Source organism: Nuphar pumila, chromosome 7, assembly GCF_984573655.1.
Source record: "Nuphar pumila chromosome 7, dmNupPumi1.hap1.1, whole genome shotgun sequence".
In the NCBI taxonomy this organism is placed as follows: Eukaryota; Viridiplantae; Streptophyta; class Magnoliopsida; order Nymphaeales; family Nymphaeaceae; genus Nuphar; species Nuphar pumila.
The window spans coordinates 4,683,220-4,708,106 of record NC_143255.1 but is presented as its reverse complement, the minus strand read 5'-3'; the positions used below and the strand labels follow the sequence as shown (position 1 = coordinate 4,708,106).

The window sequence follows — 24,887 nt, the reverse complement described above, 5'->3', positions numbered from 1 at the left end:
TCAATCACCATTCTGCCATAATAAAATTCAGATAAAAACACTCACAATTGAACCAATAATTTCACAGAAATAACCAAAATGCCAAAGTTAAGCAAACTCACATTCATTTGCACCAACCTGCAGTAGCTTTTATTCACAAAAGAACTTCCCATGCATAATATATGTAATCACTATAACACACAAAAAAATTGAACCTGAAATAGACAAAATATCAATCATTACAGAAGATGAAATCAACGTTCAATCTATAACCATCTTTTGTATAAAACAAACAAATGTGGCAACGAATATCTGTAGAACCATATGAAGCATATTCATATGGAACAAGAAATGTAAAAAGCATCAAGTAATAAACAATACATCAATTTTTTATTAGATTATTATATAATCTTTATAGAAAAAAATTAGCAAGATTTCCCCAGTTTTCATTATGGGTTCTGGATTGGTCAGAGACATTTCTTATTAAAGCGATTTCCAATAAAAAATGTTCTCAAGTTTTCACCCGAACGGATATCACACAGATGTGGCTCACGTAGAGGCTTAAAATTCGACAATTTTATTACCCAAATCAGATTATAGTTGACAAAAGCAAGACAAGAAAATGATATATTCTTGACTACATCGAGCCAATCGAGCACTTCACATCTCTCCTTCAAAAACATACCACTATCACTATGCCAAAAAATACCTATAGTGACAACTCCAAGTAGTCACTATAAGTAGAAAAAACCATCACTAATAACTTATAGTGACGGCTCAGTGTCCAACACTATAAGTCCCATCACTGTTAATTATAGTGACTAATTGGAGCAGTTACTATCATCTTGTTTGACCGTCACTAGATCCACACAAGTGGCACCACCATGAGTATTGGTGACGGCTATATCCTCACAAATAAAGGTCAATGGTGATGGCTTGAGCCATCACTAGTTCTTAAAGGAACATTAAAAAAATGAGTATATATCGGTGAAAGCTAAGACTGTCACCAATACTCATTCAAGTAAAGAAAAAAGATTTCTCCACAGTTAGAACAACAATGTGGGGGAGAGCAAACTTACAAAAACACTCCCATATATTAAAATATTAAAACTATAATCAAGTCTTTAGAATCACATTTCTTCAGTGACCAGGACACCAATGTGATATAACAAATAGGTAAACAACAATGTAAGGTTAAGCTCCTTAAAGGTTATACACAAACATATCATAAATTCTATCAACAAACAATTTTCTTAAGCATCTCAGAGCATGGTGTTTCTTATAAAAATTACCTCCAAAATATGAATTACAATCTATGGGGCACAAAACTTAGTACTCAAATGTTAGTGACTATTGAATTGAAACATATACATATTTCACCTGAACAACATACGCAACAAACACCAAATGATCATAACAAAATAATATAAAACATCAAAACTAAAAATATCACTAGCAAAGAAAAGCGACGAACTGCACACCAATCAGGAGAAATTATATCATATGAATGGCATAAGTCTAACTATATATAGATTGTAAATTTCATAATTTTTTTTGGGTTTTTCAAGAATGATAAGGGATTATTTTGATATTTTATGAGAAATTCATTGACAATGAATAATCGGTAAACTTTTGGATGTTTATCAAGTTATTTGGCCTGTATAAGCTTTTTAAACACTCTTGGATATGGATGGAGGGATCCACAAAGATCAACCTCCATGAAACCCAGTTCAAGTCATACATATGATCCACTGAATCTCCTAATTAAATATATTTGGACTCATTAATGAGTCCAAATTTGTGCCGCTGCAGATGATCACCCTCCATCTGCCATTGGGCCCCCACATATGACAGGCTATACAACAGCAGATGGAGAGTGCTCAGGGTATGGCAGCACATTGCATTTGTGCAATTAATGTCATCCCAATTCGAATCAATGTTTGTGAGTATGGTCGTCCAAGCCAGGTTCTTTTTGGATTTATAATCCGAAGAAACCGCATACTGCAGAAACACCTGGTCGCGCTGGCTCATGACTCATGCTGTCCAAAGTCCAAGTGATATGTTTAAGAACACACGATCCCCTTGCCTTCCTATTTGTGTAACGATGACATCAGTATTTTTTGGTGGGCCCTACTTTTTTTTGGGGTACGACGGTGACGAAGGCCATGGAAGCTGGCGATATCAAAACACAGCGAAATTTACATTTACTTTTTTAAGGGGAGGAGATCTTGCAATTGAATGGTGGTGATGAAGGCTATGGACGGTGGGGATTTCAAAACACAACAAAATTTTTTGCATTTACTTACTAAGGGGAGGAGGAGATCTTGCAATTTATTATTTACTATCCCTGACTGATTTACTTTGCTTGTTGGGGGTGGTGTGTTTGAGCAACGTGAGATAGAATCAGAGCAATTGAATGCCTTACACAAATGGGCATGGGTACACACCCACCCAAGGTGCCAATTTAGGCTCTGCTACCGTTTGATTGCGTACCAAAACTGCCACCCTGCTTCTCTCTTTTGTGTACTCATCTTTAATTTTAGGCCTGCGGGCACTCCAAATCCTCTCTCTCTCTCTCTCTCTCTCTCTCTCTCTCTCTCTCAAACAGCACAAGAGACCAAGAAAACAGCGCCCCCACCTCCCTTTTTAATATATTTCTTTCTTCCTTTCGATTCGTCCAATTAATCTGTCCTTTGGAAGAGCCTCAGATGGATGCCCACAATCAGGAGCCCCACACCGATTCCGACCCCTGTTCCCTTCTCGGCCAAAACGTGCGCCTTGTTACTCTCAAGGTATGCCCGTGGATGGTAAAGGGAATGGAAACAGTTTTTTTTTTATCAGTGCAATACCATCTCATGAAAAAATGTTTGCAGCAGTGTAGTTGGATGGCGGGATCCTATTGCCTTGGATGAATGATAAAACAAAAGTGAATCCCCGTTCCAGATTGACATGCATGAAACTGTGCAAATTGATTGATGGGTTTCTTTCATATCACTTTCTTCCTGACATCATTGGTGCTCTTCTTATCATGGCATGCGATCAAAGACCACCAGTACCTGATGATCATTGTCACAATTTTTTTACTTTTTGATGTTGTTGGTGTTTCTTTTATCTCTTACACATAGGGATGGCAGTGAACTGGAGGACAACGGGCCCCGCCCCTGCCTCGCCCCATTTGGACCGGAGACGAAGGCCATGAAACGGGGATGGAGGCGGGAATGAAGGTTAAAATCTATCCCCGTACAGGGATAGAGGCTTAGAGGCGGGGATGGACTTACACTTTCCCTTGCCCTGCTCTGTCCCCATCCCTAATCCTTCAAAGGATGACTATAGACCGATGGAAAACGGGCCCCTTCCCCGCTTCGCCCCCCTTTGGACCGGGGATGGAGGACATGAAACTGGGATGGAGGCGGGGGTGGAGGGTGCAAGGATGGAGGTGGGGATGAAAGTTCGGATTTTGAGACGGGGCAGGGGTGAAGACCTTGTCCCCCGCCCCGGTCCACTGCCATCCCTAGTTACACAGCATGGATGCATGCAACAATGTTAGCATCTGACAGCGTTTCTTTCTCCTCCTCCTTTTTGTTTTGATGGAAAGATAAAATGTTAGAGATAGGAAGATGACAGGTTTCGTTCTCCTGCTTGGTGTTTTTATCCTCACTTCCTGCATACGAAACAATGTTAAATTTGTGATCCTTTTTTTTGGTTTGTGCAGTTTGAGAACGTGGGGTACAAGATAAACAACAAGTCAAGGACACAATGGTTTGGGCTGGTGGGCTCAAAGCAGGGGGCAGAGAAGACCATCCTCAAGGGCGTGTCCGGCACGGTCCGGCCGGGTGAGATGCTAGCCTTACTGGGCCCGTCAGGCTGTGGCAAGACGACCCTCCTGACCGCATTGGCCGGTAGGCTCGGTGGCAAGCTCACCGGCACCATCACCTACAATGCCATGCCCTTCTCCAATTGGGTCAAGCGCACCACTGGGTTCGTGACCCAGGACGACGTGTTGCACCCACACCTGACAGTCACCGAGACCCTCGTCTTCACCGCGCTGCTGCGACTCCCCAGCAGCATGACCACACAGGAAAAGCTGCGACACGTCGAGTCGGTCATCGCCGAGCTCGGCCTCGTCGCCTGCCGGAACAGCGCCGTCGGGGGCGGTCTCCTCAGGGGCGTCTCTGGTGGGGAGAGGAAAAGGGTCAGCATAGGCCAGGAGATGCTGATCAACCCGAGCCTGCTGTTGCTGGACGAGCCCACCTCGGGCCTGGACTCGACCACCGCGCAGAGGATCGTATCCACCTTGTGGGGAGTCGCTACGGGTGGCCGGACCGTGCTCATGACCATACACCAGCCTTCCAGTGGCCTTTTCTATATGTTTAACAGGGTGTTGCTGTTGTCTGATGGGCATCCTCTCTACTTTGGGGAGGCATCTGCTGCATTGGACTACTTCTCTAGCATTGGCCATGCACCTGATGTTGCCATGAACCCTGCTGATTTCCTCCTTGATCTTGCTAATGGTACACCTTCTTTGGCTCTTTCTTTGTGCATTTGGTTGGTGGATCATAATGACCATACATTGAGGTTGCTTGTTTTGGCCTTCTTCTTGGCATATGACAAATATCGCGAGACTTCGCAATGTTTTGCCACCCGTTTGAAATGGTCAAAATATGACAATATTTTAACAATATTGCATTTTTTTTTATTTTCCAATGTCATGATTTTTTCGTGATATTTATGCTTTTATCGGATATATATAATATATATATTTGAAACAAATGTTTGGGATTTTTTATTATTTTACATATAGTTTTTTCTTATTTTTTCACGAAAAAGGGTGTGGTACTCGTTTCAAACCCATGGGTGATCATCCCTTTCTGTGAAGCTGAAGATAGGTGTAATCTCATTGTGACAAATATCGCTTGCCTGAAAGTTTAAAACGACAATTTCTCACGAGATTTTCAAAATATCGTGAGATTTATAAAAAAAACATAAATACCACGATTTAAACATGATATTTACTTTTTAAATGGATGTTTATCATGAAAAACCATGTATTTTTATTTTTAAATAATTTTATTAATGTTTTGATAAAAAGATTTTTTGTATTTTTTATTGCCGAGATTTTTCCGAAAAAACACGAGATTTATGAAAAAAAATTAATTTCTCGCAAATTTAAAAAAAATGAGATTTTTCCAAAAAAACGTTTTACTATGCTTGTGAGTGAGCGAGGTGGTTTTCTATAATTATACAAAAAAACGATGCATTTCAGAAAAAATTAGTAGTTACAGCTGATGGCAGGTCAGGTGCAATCACATTGCAGAGATTAATGTGCCGCAGCATCTCATCTTTCTTCCATCTTCTCTTGGGCCCCACAGCTGACAGATTCATGTACTCCAGAGATAAAGGCAGTAAGGTGTAGCAGCACACTCAGCGTGTGCAATGTGATTGCACCTGATCCACCATCATTACAGCTAAGATGGAGTTGGCATCAGGCTGTCTTATGATCGCACCGAAGGTGTGATTAATAAATGGAGCTAGGTATTGTTTGTGAAATTTTATACCAGACACAGGCCTGACGCGAGATCAGATTAAGACTCACAAATTTTCAATGTAAAATGATAAAAAATATTATTTTACCTGGTATGGCCTGGGTCTGGTTCATGGTTCATGTAGTTTTTATTGGGTCGGGTATGGTTTTCTTTATGGTGGGTCTGATTAAACCCAAGTCCGGACCCGATACCATACCTGAAAATCAGAAACAGGTCCGGTTTTACCTGGGTCTGAACCAAACCCGACCCGTTGACACCCCTAGTTACAGACTAATAAACTTTTTCTAGTTTTTTAATCTATTTCTTTCCATCGATATTCTGATAAAAAAATATGATAAAAATATAAAAAAAATCAATTTGTCACAAGAAATTGGTTGCCTTTTTGTTCCCATCTAAAACTTGGTGCATTAACGCACGAATGCATGCATGTATTCAGGCATCTCTTCAGATGTAACGATGATGGATCAGAAGGTTGTGAAGAAGGCGTTGGTCACAGCATACGTCGAGCATCTGGATATCAGAGTTCGGCAGGAGGCTCATGGTGTGGTTGAGGCCATGGAGAACGAAGAAGACGAAGAGCAGAAGAAGAGTGGTGGTGGTGGTGGTGGGAGGAAACGGTTTCAGACAACTTGGTGGCAGCAATTCACAATTCTGATCAGGAGAGGAGTGAAGGAGAGGAAGCATGAGTCCTTCTCTTTGCATAAAGCCTTCCAAGTTTTGGCCGCTGCCTTCCTTTCTGGTGTCCTGTGGTGGAAATCTGACATCTCTAACTTGCAGGATCAGGTAAATGTTTAATTATCCACAAAGTTAGAATTGACCAAGTCTGACCGGTGGATGTGTTTATCATGGTCAAATTAGTAGGAGTCGACCTTTAAAACGTTTTTTTTTTTTTAAGTAAAAATGTGAATTTTTGGACGGTTGAAAAATTGATAAATTGTAGGCTATTGATAAATTTTGACCCTCAGAGAATCCAAAATGCACGTTGGAAAACATAACCCAAAGGTCGGTTTCTAACTTACTAAAACAAACATGTAGATAATATTTGGAGATGTGCAAACAGAAAAAAATTGTATAGTTTTACCGACAGGGAGTTGTAGCTGTGGAACCCTTAGGTGTGCAACTATCAGCAGACTCATACTAGCCGTCCATCGCGGTATTGATGGACGACCAACGAAAAAAAAATATGGCAGTTTTTTTTAGGCTTTAGCAGCGCTTTTAGAGTGTTGCTAAAGGTCCCAGTTCTGCTACGACCTTTTGTGGCACTCAAAAGCGTCAGTAAATGCTTAAAAGTTACCGGCATCATTTTTTAAAAAGCATTTTAATGACGTTTTTTAGTGCCGCTAAAGGTCTTGGCAAAACTGAGACCTTTAGTTGTGCTCTAAAAATGCCGCTAAAGCCTAAAAAGTAGAAAACCCCATTTTTTAACAAGTTTATCTGCATTTTTTTGCACTGACGGTCCATCAAGGATGCGATGGACAGCCAGTATGAGTCCGCTGGTAGTTGCACACCTACCACTTTCTCTCTATATATACATGGGTGCTTCTATGGTGGTATTGTACTAGTAAGTTTACTATGGTACACACTTTATTTACATAGATCTAAGCTCCAAATGTGAAATCTAACCTTTGAATGATGTTTATCATGTCCTATTTATTATTTTCATCTGTTAAAGTTGACTCAAATATAACGTTTTATACAATTTCTAAACCACCCATGCATATTTTCATGAATTGTTAATCATTGATTGTTTACCCTCTCAAAAATGAATTTGATGGTGTGTTAGACATGATAAAACCTTCTAACATATTAAATACACCATACTAAACATATTTGTACGGTTAGATTTACCATTTGGTGATTAGATCCATACAAACACAAGAGTGTATAGCACCATAATATATATATATATATATATATATATATATATATATATATATATATATATATATATATATATATATATATATATATATATAATGGGTTTCATAGTTGCGAAAATTGATTATATCTACAATCAACTTAGCAAAATGCATTTTTTCAATTTTTGTTTTTGATAAATCTGACCTCATTGATATGATCTATACATGCTTCATTTGGTAGGGAGTTGGCCTTTTGGGCCACTGGAAATTGACGTATGTATAGGTTTTATCGGTGCTGCAAAAAATTTACAGCCCATAAAACATGCCAAATTTTTTGACTCCAGACAAATACGTTTTTCATTAAAAATAACACACAATCAATGGCCAATTCTCACTAAATCGACCATACTGAACACTTCTACAAAATTAGATTGAGACAAAATTAGTTGCATCATGAGATTCTATATACATATCACTTATTCTTAAATTATGTCACATGGATACAATTGCAAATATAGGGTTACAACCAGTTACGAAAATAAGTCAAAATGGAGTATCTTTGTGACATGACTTCTAAATAGACTTCTCTCCTAATCTGATCTCGAAAACATACCTTTTTCGTTGTTGCGGAAGCAAAAAAAAAATGGATCGATATTGTTTGCTTTTGCTCAACAGATACGTGCCCTCACTTGGAGAGAACGACTATCCACGAGTCCAAGTGCCCCACGTTGTTCGCCTCACCGTCTTCTTCCTCTTTCTTTTAACTGTGCACACACTGTGCATTGTTTTTTGTCTCACTGTGCACTGAATGCTACAGTAGCCTCCTTCTTCTTCTTCTTCTTCTTCTTTTTCACTGTATTTCTCCTCTCTTCCTCTTTTGCATGAAAAAAAGTGCCCTCAAGATGGGGAAAGTGAGCAGTTTGTAAACCGCCCCTTTCTCCAACGTGGGCCAGGTCCGGATCTTGCCCATCATGGGCGGATCCGGTACCCAAACCAACATTCTCCCACTCGCACATGATGGGAAGAGATCTAAGAATAAGGAACACCAAACATGTTCAGATGGTGAATAACATCGGGTATTCATACTGGCAAATGGACCATGTGACTCGTGAGCTTAGGGAGTGGAGGCATATTATGTACCGGTTAGTGTAACATAATAGCCCAAACCTGCAAATAATAAGATAACACAACGTATACCTGCACAAGTCAGGTAAGAAGCTCACTGTGTCCTAGATCAAATACATTTTTCACATTCTAGCATATTGAATCCCTTTGCACATATTATAGTGCTAAGCTATGCTAGACAAGGCCTTTCATTATATCACATGTTTCATCATAAACCCAACCATCCCCAGGATGTAGTAAAATAAGCTAGCTTTTAACATGTGCATAATCTGAAAATGTCAAATGATCTTCCTTTTCAACTCTTATTCTTTGAATCAAGATAAGTTGCTTTTCCAAATATGTTCTTTTAGGCCGAATCATGCATGGTCTTAACAACATGCTAAAGTAGCAACACTCATCTTTCTTCTTAAAATAAGGTTCAAAGTCAATAAGGACACCAAAATATATATGTATCTATATATATTAAGGACTCACACAATGAAGAAGCAGGGATCATTCTTCATTTTTTTTTGTGGTCGACTTATAGTCATGGTGCGACATACGTGGTATGACTCACGTATTACGGCAAGACTTTCTCACTCCAGTGAGTGTATGCATACACCATTAATTCTTTGTCGTACAGATCTTTACTAGTCCAGTTCCTCCCCGAGAAACTAACTTGAGTCCTTCAGGATGCACATTCCCATGCAATGTGTATCCAAGTCCTCAGATCTGGTCAATCGGGTTACTCTTGACATTTAGATAGCAAGGTCGGTCTCTTCTTATAGTTAAATATACACGAGACATCATCTTAACCCAGTTAAGGCAATATATCCCATATACGTATATATGGCGTATATCATAACTAATTATACTCTCACTCTTTTGAGTTATTATCACATGATATCTCCAAAATCCGACATGCTTCTTAATTTAGCAACCCTGAATTTTGTTACATCTCATCTCACCCCGCCCACAAGCAGCGTCTGAGGTGATAAATCTGTGTGAGAAGATTTATCTCAAACCTGGTAGCATACTCATATAGATGTGCAACATGCTATACAATGATCATAGAAAGAAATATGAATAACATTAGCATATCAAATCTTACAAATACCCATAGATTTTATATCTTTAACATAAGAATCCCTATTGATTGGCTTAGTAAAGGGATCTGCCACCATATCTTGGGTATTTACATATTCCAAGGCAACCTTGTATTTAGATATAATATCACGCATATACTTGCATCTCGTATCAATATGTTTGGTTCTATTGTGAAATTTGGGATCCTTAGCAAACGCAATTCCTGCTTGATTATCACAGAATAAAGTCACTGGCAGTTTTGCTTCAGAAGAGAGTCCCAAATGTTTGATGAATCTCCTTAACCAAACACATTCGTGCACTACGAACGAGCCTGCAACAAATTCGGCTTCCATTGTGGACAAGGCTACACACGTCTGCTTCTTGCTAAACCAAGATATAGCACCATTGTTCATCAAGAATACATAGTCAGACGTAGACTTACGCTCATTAGGGTCCCCGCCCCAATCTGCCTCAGTATAGCCTACCACACGCATGTTATCACCATGGTAACAAAGAATTGAATCTGATGTGCCTTTAAGATATCTCATAATCCTCTTGATAACCTTCTAATGGGCTTGTCCTGGATTAGCTTGATATCTACTCACCAACCCTACTGCATAACATATGTCAGGTCGGGTGCACATCATAAGGTACATAAGGTTGCCTACTACACTGAAGTAAGGGACTTTGGACATAGCTTTTATTTCTTTAGATTTCTTTGGACACATCTTAAGACTTAAATCATTCCCTTTTGCAATAGGAGTATCTATGGGTTTACAGTCTTGCATATGAAATTGTTCTAAGACCTTCTTTATATATGACACTTGTGAAAGAGAAAGAAATCTTTTTGAACGATCTCTTTTTATCTCTATGCCCAGTATAAAGCATGTTTCACCTATGTCTTTCATTTCAAAATGAATAGACAACCATTCTTTAATGATTTTTAGAAATTCCAAATTATTACTAGCCAATAAAATATCATCCACATATAGAGTTAGAATTACAAATTTTGGACCTTGATGCTTAAGATAATGACAGTGGTCCTCATCAATCATAGCAAAGTCATTGCTTATGATGGTCTCATGAGACCTTAAATACCATTGTCTGGATGACTGTTTTAATCCATAAATGAATTGTTTGAGCTTGCACACTTTGGGCTCAAAGCCAGCAGTAACAAACCCCTCGGATTGTTTCATATATATTTCTTCATCCAGTTTTTCAATAAGGAATACAGTCTTAATGTCCATATGTTGTAATTCTAAATCCATATGTGACACTATGGCTAACAAAAGGCTAATAGAGGTCAATTTGACCACAGGTGAGAATGTTTCATCATAGTCTATCCCTGTCATTTGTGTGTATCCTTTAGCAACCAAACGAGGTTTATAGCACTCGATAGATCCATCAGCATTCCTTTTAATATTGAGAACCCATTTGCTTCCAATAGATTTTCTTCCTTTTGAAAGATTAACAAGATCCCAGACCTCATTGGATGCCATGGATTTCATTTCCTCTTCCATTGCCTTGTGTCATTCATTCCTTTTAGAACAAGATAGAGCATCTCTAACACTCTTAGGTATATTATCATCTTGGGGTATAACCACAAAGGCTTCCTCTTTGATTTGGAATCTTCGATGAGGAATTCTTTTCCTTGAACTCTTTCGAGTTGCCAGATCTTCATCAAAATCGATATCCACTTGAGTGTTACTCCCACTATCCAATAGTGGTATAGACACATCCTCTTGTGTCTCTAAAACACGATAATCAATCTCTTTAGATTGTTCTTCATCATCCAATTCATAGAACTAAAAGTGACGTTCTATCTCTCATCTTTTAGGAAAGCCACTTTCAATAAATGTGGCATCTCTAGAATCTATCTCAGAAATACTCACATCTGTATTCTCTCTTAAGAACACATATCCTTTCGAATGTTCACAGTATCTTATAAAGATACATTTCTTTCCCCTCGGACCCAATTTTTCATATTGACGGGAAAGATTATGGACATATGCAGCAGACCCCCAGGGTCTGAGATAAGCCAAATCTGGCTTTCTGCCTTTTCATAATTCGTAGAGAGTTGAAGAAATAGATTTAGATGGTACACGATTTAATACATGAGCAGCAGTCAACAAACAATCACCCCAAAAAGAAATGAGTAAATTTGTCTGTGCCATCATGGACCTAACCATCTCTAAGAGGGTCTTATTCCTCCTTTCTACAACACTATTCTGTTGTGGAGTTTGAGGAGTAGTTAATTGTCTATCTATCCCTTTATCATCACATAATTCCTTGAATTGTTCGGATAGATATTCACATCCACAATCTGTTCTCAAAGCCTTGATCCTACGATCAAGTTGATTCTCCACCATGTTTATAAAGGATCTAAAGCAATTCAATGCTTCAGATTTATGTGTAATTAAATACACATGGCTAAATCGTGTATAATCATCAATAAAAGTGATGAAATATGAAGCTTCATGCCTCGTTGCCATATTCATTGGCCCATATATATCTGAATGAATTAATTGAAGATGATAGGTTGCTCTAATTGCCTTTTCAAAAGGTAATCGAGTTGCCTTTCCAGCAAGGCAATGCTCACATATAGGCATTTCAATCTTCGCAAGGGATCCCAAAAGTCTCTCTCGTGCGATCCTATCCATTCTCTTTTGCTCTATATGTCTAAGTCGAGCATGCCATACAGATACATCCACCACATCCATATTATTAGCAGTTGAAACAAGTGAAAAACATTCATCATTAACATTCAAACTTATAAGTTCAGTGTCCAACCCATAGAAACCATTCATCAAGAAACCAGAAGCAACTAAAGTTTGTCCACAAATGATGTCAACATTGACATCTCCAAACACAAGTTTATAGTTTAACACAGACAAAGCAGAAACTGAAATCAAATTTCGTCGAATCTCTGGAATATGCAGAACATCATATAATAATAAAGATCGCCCTTCTCGCAAATCCAACTTGCAAGTCTCGATCCCTTTGACTTCTGCTTTAGTGTTGTTCCCCAGAAACAACCACTTCAAACCAGATGACATCTTCCTGTATTCGACGAAGTTTGTGTGGTCTTTGGTCACATGGTCGGTGGCTCCTGAGTCTATAATCCACACAGGATTAGTTTCAATAATTATTGCACAACTACAAACATTTGCACATAATACAGGAGTTTTAAGAGAATGTACCTTCTCCTGCTCATGACATTTACGAGCATAGTAACCCAAATTGCCACACTTAAAATATTTCACATTTGACTTATCTTTTTTGCTTCCACGCTTCCTAAAGCGCTGATAAGGCTTCTTTTCTTGCTCTTTATCCTGTCCCTTCTTGTTACCCTTCTTGAACCTCCTTAGTCCATAAAATTTTTTCTTAAAAGATTTTGGCCTTTTAGAGCTTTCTGCCACATATGCTCTCATGCTAGATGATTGAGTCGCTTTGAGGCAATCATTTTTTAGTTCTACATGACGGGCGATATCATCGAAAGTCTTAATACTTTCATTATGAATCATATTAATTTTCATATGCTCCCAACTGTGTGGAAGAGAGCGAATCACAACCTAGACCTATTGTTCATTTGTAAGGGTATGTCCTTCACTATTGAGCTCTCTAATCATGTTCGCCATCTCCCTGAGATGTTGGCTCATAGTGTGCTGAGGGGACTTTCTGTATAAATCGAACATGATGGTCAACCTTCTAAGCTTTGTGGCTGATGTTCCCCCAAACTTGTCTTTAAGGGTCATCAACATCTGTTAAGCAGTCTTATAATGCTCAAATTGGCACATAATGTCATCATGCATAGAACATAGCATGGTGACACACGCAACAGTATTTATGCACTTCCATTTCTTATAGATTTTCATGTCCCTACGAGATTGTACCTCATTACCAATTTCAGGTCGATCCATAGTATGGTTGAGAGCCTCAAAGGCCTCAGCCTCCTCCAGTGTAAACTGAATCTTTTTATGCCATATATTATAGTTATCACCATTCAGTTTTTCAATTCGTGCCAAGTCCATTATTGATTTACTTGGTGCAGCCATGTCCTTATAAAAATAAGAATAAAACAATGCGCAAAAAATGTTATTCAAGCATGTTATGATCTAATCATTAGCACATCTATATGCAGTCATAATCACACGATTAGATAACACATAATTTTTCATAGGGCATGGAATCAAAAGATCACTACGCTCACAATCATCTCCCACTTTTCCTAAGATGATTATATTTACCTAAACTGTATTATGACTGTTTAAACAAGATATCAACACATAGAGTAAGTACTTCCAAAGTACTTTAAATTCTTCATCAAAATAATATGATTACGTCATTTTCATTTATATTCATGAATAAAATATATATAATAAATCAGATTCAGGAATCCCCTGTCCATCTGTGGCTTAAACAAAAATATGGCTCCAACCACTAGCCAATATGCCTTGACCCACATGGACCCTGGCCCTACCAGGGTTCAGCCAATTTTTTTTCAGCCCGTGCCATAGTTCCAGGAACTCGGCCTACGGCCTACGCCGCATGGCCTGTCAGGCCGAGCTAGGCTTGCGGCCAAAGCTGCAAGGCAGGGAGCATAAAAGCCTGCAGTCTGAGCTGCAAGGCCGGGTCAGGCCGGATGACTAAGCCTGCGGCCTATGCCACAAGGCTGGAAGCATAAAAGCATGTGACCTGTGCCGCAGGGCCGGGTCAGGTCGGACTGAGCCTGCGGCCTATGTCACAGGCTGGGAGCAAAAAAAATTTGTGTCAAGTGTTGCGCAGAACCTGTGCCGCAGGGTCTGCCCCATGGTCGGGCCTGCTCTGCAACAGGGTTTTCTGCAGCCCAGGTCTGCGACCTAGTCGCAAAACCTGCGGTTGTAGCAGACCATCTGGCCGGAGGCCAGACCAACGTCCTAGCCGCAGGATCGATGGCAAAAACAAGCTCACTGACCAAGCCTGCAGTCTGGCTACAGTAGGGCCGGCAAAAAAAATGATCTAGCCCGAACATTAAGACCGGATGATCCCATGCCAACATAGTCAAGAAAAAAAAATTCTTATCGTATGACGCCCTGCCGCAAGCATCCACCATGAACGCATAAATGTCCTGACCATGGGCACAAGGGGATATCTGCAAGCAAAATGATATCTTTAAAACCTGATGCTCTGATACCAATGAAGAGATACAAAAACATACCTTTTTCGTTGTTGCGAAAGCGGAAAAAATAGCGGACCGATGATGCTCGCTTTTGCTCAACGGATACGTGCCCTCACTTGGAGAGAACGACTAATTCACGAGTCCAAGTGCCCCACGTTGTTCGCTTCGTCGTCTTCTTCCTCTTTCTTTTAACTGTGTACACATTGTGCACTGAATGCTAGAGTAGCCTCCTTCTTCTTCTTCTTCTTTACTGTATTTCTCCTCTCTTCCTCTTTCGCATATCAGAGAAAAAGTGCCCTCAAGATGGGAAAAGTGTGTGGTTTGTAAACCGCCCCTTTCTCCAATGTGGGCCGGGTCCGGATCTTGCCCATCATGGGCAGATCCGGTACCCAAACCAACATGATCTTAAAGATGTTATATATACTTACACATTCCCATTCAAACCTTGACATAATCATCCTCATGATATTCCTAGAATTGTAAGCATGAAGCCCAAAAATTTTGTGGATTTGCACATTGAATGCCAATTCATCACAATGTTAATTTCTTTTTCATGATGCTGGACATCTGCAGGTTGGTCTCCTATTCTTTTGCACCTCATTCTGGGGCTTCTTCCCCTTGTTTGAAGCCCTCTTTAAATTCCCAGAGGAACACAGGATGCTCATGAAAGAGAGAGCTTCAGGCATGTACCGCCTCTCATCCTACTTCATGGCACAATTGGTTGCAGACCTGCCCATGGAATTGGTCCTCCCCACCATCTACATGATCATAACCTACTGGATGGGAGGTCTCAATCCCTCTGCTGGTCACTTCTTCATGACCCTCTTCGGCATCCTCTTCAGCGTGCTCGTCACCGAAGGCCTCGGCCTGATGCTTGGTGCGCTGGTCATGGATATCAAGGCAGCAAACACACTAGCTGCAGTCATCATGCTCCTCTTCACCCTAACAGCCGGGTACTATGTTCAGAAAGTCCCAGCCTTCATCTCATGGGTCAAGTACATCTCTGTGAGCTTTCACACATTGAGACTACTCTTACTTGCACAGTATTCCCCAGACCAGACCTATGAGTGCAGACCTGGGTTCACTTGCCGCGTTGCGGACTTCAGCATGATCAAGGTCATGGGCATGGATCACCCTGGTATTAGTGCCGGTGCGCTAGGCCTGATGTTCATCGGTTATCGTCTCATCACATATTTGTCATTGATGCGGGTTGGAAAGCCGCCCAGATAAGCAAAGCCCAACAATATCAGGGCAACAGTAGCACCACCATATTTATGTTTGTGAGGATTCAAACATGAGAATCAGTTCATAGAGGATGCGTTTGCTGTTCCATTGTTATATAATCAATAGAAAATAAAAACAGAGGAAAGGGTCTGCCTGTGCCCAGTGATGCAATGTTGGTAGTTGGCCTTTTTCACATTTTTTGCTGCTTAATTATAATGTCTGCTGGTTCTTGTATTGTTTAAATCAATGGGAGGATCAGGTGCAATGTGATTGCACACTTTTGGTGTGCTGCTGCTGATACAACCCTTGTGGGGGCTCATCATCAGATGGTGGGTGATTAGGTGCAGCACCCTCTTTGAAATACAACCTGTCAGCTATGGGGCCCAACAGCAGATGGTGGGTAATCAGCTGCAGCAGCAAGTGCAAGCTAAATTTTGTAGGTCTGAGCAATCAGTGCACGCTAAGTTTTTTAATGTCATACTGTTGGCCTAACTTATGATTGTTGCAAGTACTCTTGATGAGGTTGCTTGCCTGCGGTGAGCAGATCCAGTGATCGGAGCCGAACACATAATTTGTTGGACTCCAACAATTGGATGCCATGGAATGACTACCCCTCCTCCAAGAAGAGCCCCCTTCCCTTCCCCTCCCCTTGCCTATTTCAAAAGGGCATGTTCGGCCCAATCACAGGACTACACCCCTTAAATAAATAACAGTGGAGCTAGTCCTGTGACAGGCAAAATGCAAGATATGTGGGACCCGCAAGAAATTTTATTCACAAGTGGCTACGTCATGCAATATGTGAGACGTCCCTTTGAAGAGAAAGCATCACCCTGCATCTCACTCCATGGAGGTGCAAGTGGGACCCCTTCTCATAAATTTCACAATTCCGTGTCTGAAGGGGCTTGGCCTAGTGGGGGTCCTTAGGCTCATCTTACGCTGTCATCGTGACAATCATATAAAAATCTTTATTCTCTCATGCTTTTCATGTTTTTATACGTCTTGTCATACTTTTTTTCATATTTTTTATGTGCTTTCTTTAAAGCTTCCAGCTCACTTTTTATGTGCTTTCCCTAAATTGATGGTCATCATTTTTAGATTTTGAATTTTTTAAAATTTAAATTGTGTAAAATATTTGCAACTACTATTTTTTAGACAGTTTTTTTTAGGAAGATCTCTGATTTATAAGGCTATCAATGGGTCCACTTGGTACCAGGTGCCGGACCTGAACCCAAACCCGATTTTCCAGGTATGGGCAGGGAAAGTGCCGACCCGAATAATATTCGGGTCAACTCGAACCTGACTCGATCAACATGCAAGCCAGGTTTGGGTCATGATTTTTGCTGGGTTCCTGACCTGAATCGATTATTATAAAATATGTAAAATAATTTTTTTTTTAAAATACGAAACCAGGTATGGGGCTCTATTTTTGTGAACCCGGTTAATGTTTATATGGATGGGTCCGGGTCAATCCTGACCTGACCCGTTGACAGCCCTAATGATTTACTTCAATGATTATCACGTAAAATAAAATGATAACCAAGCATCATTTAAACATTTCAAATTTTAAAATCTTTCAATTCTTTTATATTTTCAATACTTAATTATTAAAAGTAATATGAAAAAAAGTTCCAAGAACTAGACTTGGAATTTAATAGGAAGGTGTCAACTCAAAAGATGCATGGGACGCATGGAGTAAATGCTGGTTATATCTTCAATGCTTAATTGTTCAAATTATCGCAGTTTTCAAAATAAGCAAAGTTCCAAGAAAAAAAATGAATAGGAACGAGAGAGAGAGAGAGAGAGAGAGAGAGAGTGCAAATCAAAGAATGCCCATTTGCAGTCTTGGCAAAACTCTACTATCTATCATCGAATATTCAGGAACCAAAAGCCATGGTGCTTTGATGAACATGTGCAAAAGCACTGGTAAGAAATTCTACACACCTTCTACCCAAACCCTATCATTATTGGTTAGAAGAAAGAAATTTAAGGGCACGTTTGAAAGCGAAAAAAAATCTCATAGGAAAAGGAAGTTTTGCCTATAAGAAGTTTGATATGAAAAGTTTTTTTTTTTTTTTTTTAAATTTCACTTGTTTGTGGGGCATGAGAAAAATAGACTGAAAAAGAAAGAGAAAAATTTCAATCATGGGCACGTAGACTGATTCAAATATGGTCCTCCAAGCAGAAGATAAGATCGAGGCAAAAGACCCCCCGTGCACGAGCACACTGTAGATGTCAAAGAGTATGAATTGCAGTAGCTTGGTGGGGATGCAATTGCAGTAGCATGGTGGCATCACAGAATCCCCAACCAATTCCAGGAAGGCGATGATGGCATCGCCAACAATGGGGTGTCGTCCACGATGATGGCGTCGCTGGCGATGAGGGTGTCGTCCTAGCTGCCAGTTTGGGTAGGTCAAGCTACTTCAAAGACAGAGGAAGAGAGAGAAGGGACGCGAGAGAGCCTCTCTTGGTTGAAAACACTCTGATGTGTAAGAGTCCTTCACCGCCCATGGAGGAGTCTTTCCTATCAAAAGTTTTACGTTTTTCAAAATATTTCCCAGCAAAACATTTTCGCTCGTTTGAAAAGGTAGGGAAAACCGTACGTTTTCCTGACCTTGGCTCCCTTTTCCCACTTCTTTCTCGCTTTGAAACTTGCCCTTAGAGAAAGGGAAGGAAACCATAGGTGTATCTCTTCTCTTTTCTGCTTGACAGAGCTGCCTCTGGGAAAAGAAGGTACCATAAAACGTTTAAGAGAAACACAAAATATACAAGGAAACACGCTTCCTAAATTAGAAATTGCGTTTTCTATAAGTAGGAAACACGTTTCACATTTAGTTGAAGCAAGTTTTTGGTCAAAGGAAGCGTGCTTTCCATAATCAAGAAGCGGATTTTCCATCGTTTCCCCTCTTTTCGGGGAACGACCGGACATCTTTCTTCAAAGCGCGCTTCCCTATTAAGCTGAACGCTTCAGGGCAACTATGGTTGAGCTTAACAGAGCCATCGACAACAGCCTAATGTACGGGATTTTAATTGGTCAATCAATCACCAATAATAGCTACAATGATTCATTAGCTGCTTCTTATCGCTTCTCGCCAACCAACCTATATTTTTTATATTTTTTTAATGATAAAATATTTATGGTTGTAACTTGTAATGTCGGCATCTTCAACAATCAAAGATATTTTAACGTTTGCTGGATGCTTACGTGACGAGCTGGAGCTGGAGCCGAGCTTGGCATGTTCGAGTTCGAGTTCCAGCCGAGCTTAGTATGTTCAATCTCGGCTCGCCCACTTAATATTTTGCTCAGGCTCAGCCCCAGCCTGAACCACTGGTGTCCAGGCTCGGGTTGTGTCGAGCCCGGGCTGAGCTTGATTCAGTTTGTTAAGCTTGGTTTGGATCGAGATCTGCTAGTTTAAATCATTGGTGATTCGTGAACTGGTGTACAAGCTCGGTTTGAGTTCAGTTTAAGAGAGCCGACCCTTAACTGGGCCGAGCCAGAGCCAAGTCCGAGTCAGTGACTCAGTGTTCCACATTTTTGAGTTCAACAGCCCGAGCTAGCCCAAGCTCGATCCGTGATTCCGTGTGTGTATATATATATATATATATATATATATATATATATATATATATATATATATATATATATATATATATATATAGAGAGAGAGAGAGAGAGAGAGAGAGAGAGAGAGAGAGAGAGAGAGGAGAAAATGTTACAAACCTAAACCAGTGGAAGGGACGGTGGTGATCCTTGGCAAAAGGGGTGGTGGTGGTGATCCTCTATGGCTCCGACGAAACCGGTGGTTGCCGGCTGATTGGGGATTCAGAATGAGGGATTTCAATGAAAAAAAACCCTTAAAATCAAAGCGAGCTCAAATTAATGGGAGAGAGAGAGGAAAGCTGAGAGGCGGTGAGAGAGAGAGACAAGAAGAGATAGGAAGACACAGAGAGACTGGAGCTTAGCTTCATCTCAAACGAGGAGCCGAGGAGAGATGGGAGAGAAAAGAGTGAGACTCAGAGAGAGCCAAAGACGGAAGGCCCTGAAGGGGATCGACTCGAGGGCCGATCGAGGCAGGGGGGCCGAGTGGGATGGGAGCCCGAGGCAGGGCGGGGGCCCAAGGGGGTAGGAGGCCCGAGCAGGACGGGAGCTTGAGGCTTGGGAAATTTTTTTTTAATATATATATCTATATATATATATATATTATATTTTAGATTTTATAAAATATAAGCCGAGCCTTATCGAGCCTACCGAGCTTGGCTCATTTATGGGCTGAGTCAAGCCCGAGCCCGAGCCCAAGCTGAGCTTTACTTAGCTAGCTCGGCTCGTTGGGGTTGGGGTTCGCTTGGATTATCCACAAAAAAAGAAAGAAAATATTTTAACATTTAAAACGGTGGTGATATTTTAAAAAAATGGGCCATGTCTGTCGCTACTGCTTATTTTTAGAGAGTGCTGATATTTTTTTTTAGGGCATCCATCTTATCTTGGTGCAGTAGGTGATGCCCATCCGACAGTGATGCCCATCCGACACATGAATACAATATAAACCACTTGTGGGGATCCTGTGTATATAGGTATTCCTCTCTCCAAACCCTTGCATTAATTCATGCCTCTCAATTCTATAGAGAGAGAGAAAGATGGAAGAGGAGCTGCTGGTGCAGGGACAAGGCGAGATATGGCAACACCTCTTCGCCTTCGCCGACTCGATGGTGCTCAAGTGCGCCGTCGAGCTCGGCGTCGCGGACATCATCCACAAGAACGGTGGCCCTATGACTCTGCACCAAATAGCAGCCCAGCTTCCCACTCCCTCTCCTGACCTAACCTGCTTCTCCCGCATCATGAGACTCCTAGTGAGGAAACACATCTTCGCACAGGAGCAACCCTCTAGTGATCAGGATGGTGACAGTGAGGAGCCTAGTTTTGGGCTCACCCCAGCCTCTAGGTGGTTGGTCAAGGATAGTGAGCTCAGCCTGGCTCCCATGGTCCTCATGGAGAACCACCCAACTGCCTTGGCTCCATGGCACTGCTTGGGCAGGTGCGTGCAGGAGGGAGGCATGGCCTTTGAGAAGGCTCATGGGTTAGATATTTGGGAGTATGGGGCTAAAAACCCTGACTTCAACCAGCTATTCAATTCAGCTATGGCTTGTACAGCCAAGCTCGTCACAAAGGCAATCATAGGCAAGTATGAGGATGGGTTCAAGCAACTGGGCTCGCTTGTGGACGTTGGTGGTGGGACAGGAGCAGTCATTGGGGAGATAGTAAAGGCCTACCCACACATCAAAGGCATCAATTTGGACCTCCCCCATGTGGTGGCCACTGCACCACAGTATGAGGGTGTCACTCATGTGCGTGGTGACATGTTTGTGGACATTCCCAAGGCCGATGCTGTCTTCATGAAGGTAGGTCTATTTCTACCCCGATAAGAGTGGATCTGGTCAGAGTTTTTACAGCCAGGGGTTCCGTTATTACCGTTCATCTTAGAGATGAACGTTATCAAAGACGCGCCTCATGATGGCGAACAAGGATCCCATCATCCCTTCATTGAACATACGATCCCAGCCGTCCAACCAACTGCTACGATTAGTCCACATTCTTACCCAAGGACTAATTTTAGACATCCAGATACATTGGTTGGATGGCTAGGATCAACATATGTCAAAGGGCAAAAAACTTCATAAACGCTCTGCACCCAACACAGAGCCGTTGACATGATGCTTTCCCCTCCAGGATCAAAAGATCACTTAGCTCAATCTCCTGTAGCTTCACATGGCAGCGTCACGTTGTCCCTGGAGCAAAACGATGCAGGTCCCTCAAAAAGTGTCTGCCATGTGAGGCTATAAATGCATAGGAGATTGCATACCTCCCCTTGCGTCATCCATGCATATCATCGTACCCTATCTTGGGATCTCATTGATGTAAGTTGTTTTAGTTAAATTTGACCCCATAAATGTGATCTATATAGTTCATTCAGTGAATATCATTATTTTGAATCGCTAGAAATTTACCTATGTGCAGGTTTTTTTTGGCAATCCAACGTCAATGACTATTAAAACGCCAAAATTTGTTAATTTAAAAAATCATATTTTTTTATCAGAAAACACCATCATAGGGTCGATTCTTATAATATTAACTGTATCTGTAGGTCATAATTTGATCAAAACAACTTGCATCAATGAGACCCGGATGAATTATGATGATCGGGATGACATACGGGATGAGTGAAACCCAATGCATGCAGGTCTACTTAATGAGGAAGGAAAGGGGATATATAGGGGGTGGATGCCTGCATAAATTTACCAACACAACATGAATACATAATATCTTATCATCTCAAGGAAATTAAGATTTCTTGGTAAATTAATCTTTTCTTTTCAAGGAAAAGTCACTGCAAGAAACGGAGAAAATTATTGTGCCTGAAATTCACTCATTAGCCCATTTCTGCTAGCAAGTGCATGGTAAAACTTTATAGAAGAATTTGCACCACAAAACTCCTTAACCTATACATGTTGATTTTCTTATCAATCATTGCAGCACCATACTGGTTGGTCACTGTGGGCTGCCACCATATCACCAACCATTTTCTTTCCGGAGAATCACCAACAGTACTACCATATTATACTAGTTGATTGTTGTCCATGTTGTGCAGTGGGTAATGCATGACTGGGATGATAATGATTGTGTGAGGATTCTGAAGCAATGTCGAAAAGTGATCCCGGAAGAGACCGGGAAGCTGATAATCGTGGATGCCGTGCTGCGGCCCGATGAAGAAGGGCCATGGGGATACAGCCGAATGGTGTTCGACTTGGTGATGATTGCGCATTCCTCCGGCGGAAAGGAGAGGATGGAGATGGAGTGGAGGAAACTGCTCAAGGAAGGAGGGTTCAATCGCTACAACATCATCTCCCTTCCCTCAGTTCAATCACTGATTGAAGCATTTCCCAATTGAATAATCCTGAACATGCCATGGAATCAAAACTATCACACATTCTTAGCTTTAAATTAATGTTTAGTGTGTTCTAAAGATTGGAGTGATCTGATTCAGAAATAAGGATTTTGGCTCACTACTTTACGCGCATATTACATGGACAAGGCCTCAGTGTGTGAGCGTGCATTTGCATGCACGTGTGTGACTAACAATTCTTTTCCAAATACAACCATGCGAGCCTAGACCCAGGTCCCATCCATGTAAAGCAATAGAAAATGATCTAATTGTGTGCAAAAAGTGATGTGATTTTAGAAATGTCCTTTATTTTTGGAAATCCGTAAAAAAAAAAATTTATCTTTCATACAAGCAAATTTCTTTCCCGTATGCAAACTTTCTATCAAATATGTGAATTTCTTCTTAAATATAAGAATTTCTTCTCAAATATGAGAATATGTGAATTTCAAATATGCAAATTTTTTATTAGATATTAGAATTTTCTCTTAAAGATTTTTTTACCTTTAGCCGCATTTTTGTAAAAAACAGGCACGAGACCCTTTGTCTGACATGTCCTGACTTTCTCAAATACAAAAACTCTGCCATTGGTTTCTAATTGGTTGCAACCAGCAACCAATTAAGGTGATATAGATAATGATGACTGAGGAAGTGCTCACTTTTACCTGCAATGCTTTTCATTTCACCATGAACCATCATTCATTACCTTATTATTAATGCTCCCATAGTATCTTTATGGAGCTTAAGAAGGAAAAAAAAATCTCGCACTATAATATATGAACATAAGCATGGTTGTATAATGTGATTCATGAAGGTTGCTTATTGATTGCATATGATACCAGCCAACGATAACATGATACACAGGAATAAGAAATTTTGTTATACCAAATGTCCCACCGTTTTCCATGACACAGACATCAGCAGGACCTTCCTGTCCATTCACAGGAATCATGGCAACCTGCTCTATCCACTCCTGAATAGCGTCTGTAATGTGAGGAACGGCCTGTAATAAGGTAATAATTGACGCTCAGAATTCAGCAGACATGCAATATCCATACGAACAATTTGTCATAATACACTTTTTTTTAAAACAAAAAAATAATTAGAGTGGGAAACATGTCTGACTAAAATAACACCATGGTAAATAGTATAAATCCAGACATAAACGGTTTTACCAAGATAATCACCCCTTCTTTCCTTGTCAATGACAGACTACACAAGCAATCCAATAAATTAAGACAGACATATTGAAACAAATACGACTGGTTGATAAGACGAGTTCTGTCATTAAAACTTGAAAGCTGGGCACATTAGAGTATAAGAAATTATTAAAATACAATTAACCAATCAATACCTGGTAAATTTTCCCTGTCATTATATTGTTGTCACAAGCTAATTTCATTAATGCACATCAGGTGGTATCCCACCATTGTTTTGTTTTTAATGTCATATAAAAGAATAATCATTAATGCTTGAGTAGTTTTTCTACATGCTTAAACAAAGAAAAGAGCATTTGAGGAAAGGAATGTCACAAGTACAAGCTATGCAATTTTAGTTTAGCATTTACAAGAATATGTTCCTTAAATAATCCATATCATCACTGAATGTAGAAACATGATTAAAAATAGCAACGTATACTATGTTCAACTAAATAAACTTAGTTATTAGGATCAAGATAAAGCACAATTATCATTCTAGATACAGAAAGAAAGGAAAAGGAAATCTATCTCAATCACCATTCTGCCATAATAAAATTCAGATAAAAACACTCACAATTGAACCAATAATTTCACAGAAATAACCAAAATGCCAAAGTTAAGCAAACTCACATTCATTTGCACCAACTTGCAGTAGCTTTCATTCACAAAAGAACTTCCCATGCATAATATATGTAATCACTATAACATACAAAAAAAATTGAACCTGAAATAGACAAAATATCAATCATGACATTTTATATCGTGGTTTGGTGCGTTGGACTCGTATTGAAAAGGAAAATCCA

The 24,887-nt window shown here is 40.3% G+C and overlaps 1 protein-coding gene and 1 pseudogene across 2 annotated transcripts; both read left to right on the top strand.

Annotated features, from left to right (window-relative positions):
- Positions 1 to 3,676: 3,676 nt before the first annotated feature.
- On the top strand, positions 3,677 to 15,959 carry LOC149830934 (ABC transporter G family member 9 pseudogene; annotated as a pseudogene). The gene is made up of 3 exons (XR_016432960.1): positions 3,677 to 4,490; positions 5,959 to 6,305; positions 15,303 to 15,959. The product of XR_016432960.1 is annotated as an ABC transporter G family member 9 pseudogene (transcript).
- A 4,603-nt stretch (positions 15,960 to 20,562) lies between these two features.
- Positions 20,563 to 23,012, top strand: LOC149830933 ((R,S)-reticuline 7-O-methyltransferase-like). Its single transcript, XM_090013551.1, has 2 exons — positions 20,563 to 21,347; positions 22,595 to 23,012. The coding sequence occupies exons 1-2, from the start codon at positions 20,586 to 20,588 to the stop codon at positions 22,892 to 22,894; spliced, it is 1,062 nt and encodes a 353-aa protein (XP_089869677.1). The 5' UTR covers positions 20,563 to 20,585; the 3' UTR covers positions 22,895 to 23,012.
- The last annotated feature ends 1,875 nt before the right edge of the window (positions 23,013 to 24,887 follow it).

Bases quoted from the DNA above. Each gene is read 5' to 3' on its own strand.
- LOC149830933 (XM_090013551.1), top strand. From the start codon at position 20,586: ATGGAAGAGGAGCTGCTGGTGCAGGGACAAGGCGAGATATGGCAACAC. The intron at 21,348-22,594 runs GTAGGTCTATTT...CATGTTGTGCAG, and splicing joins CCGATGCTGTCTTCATGAAG to TGGGTAATGCATGACTGGGA.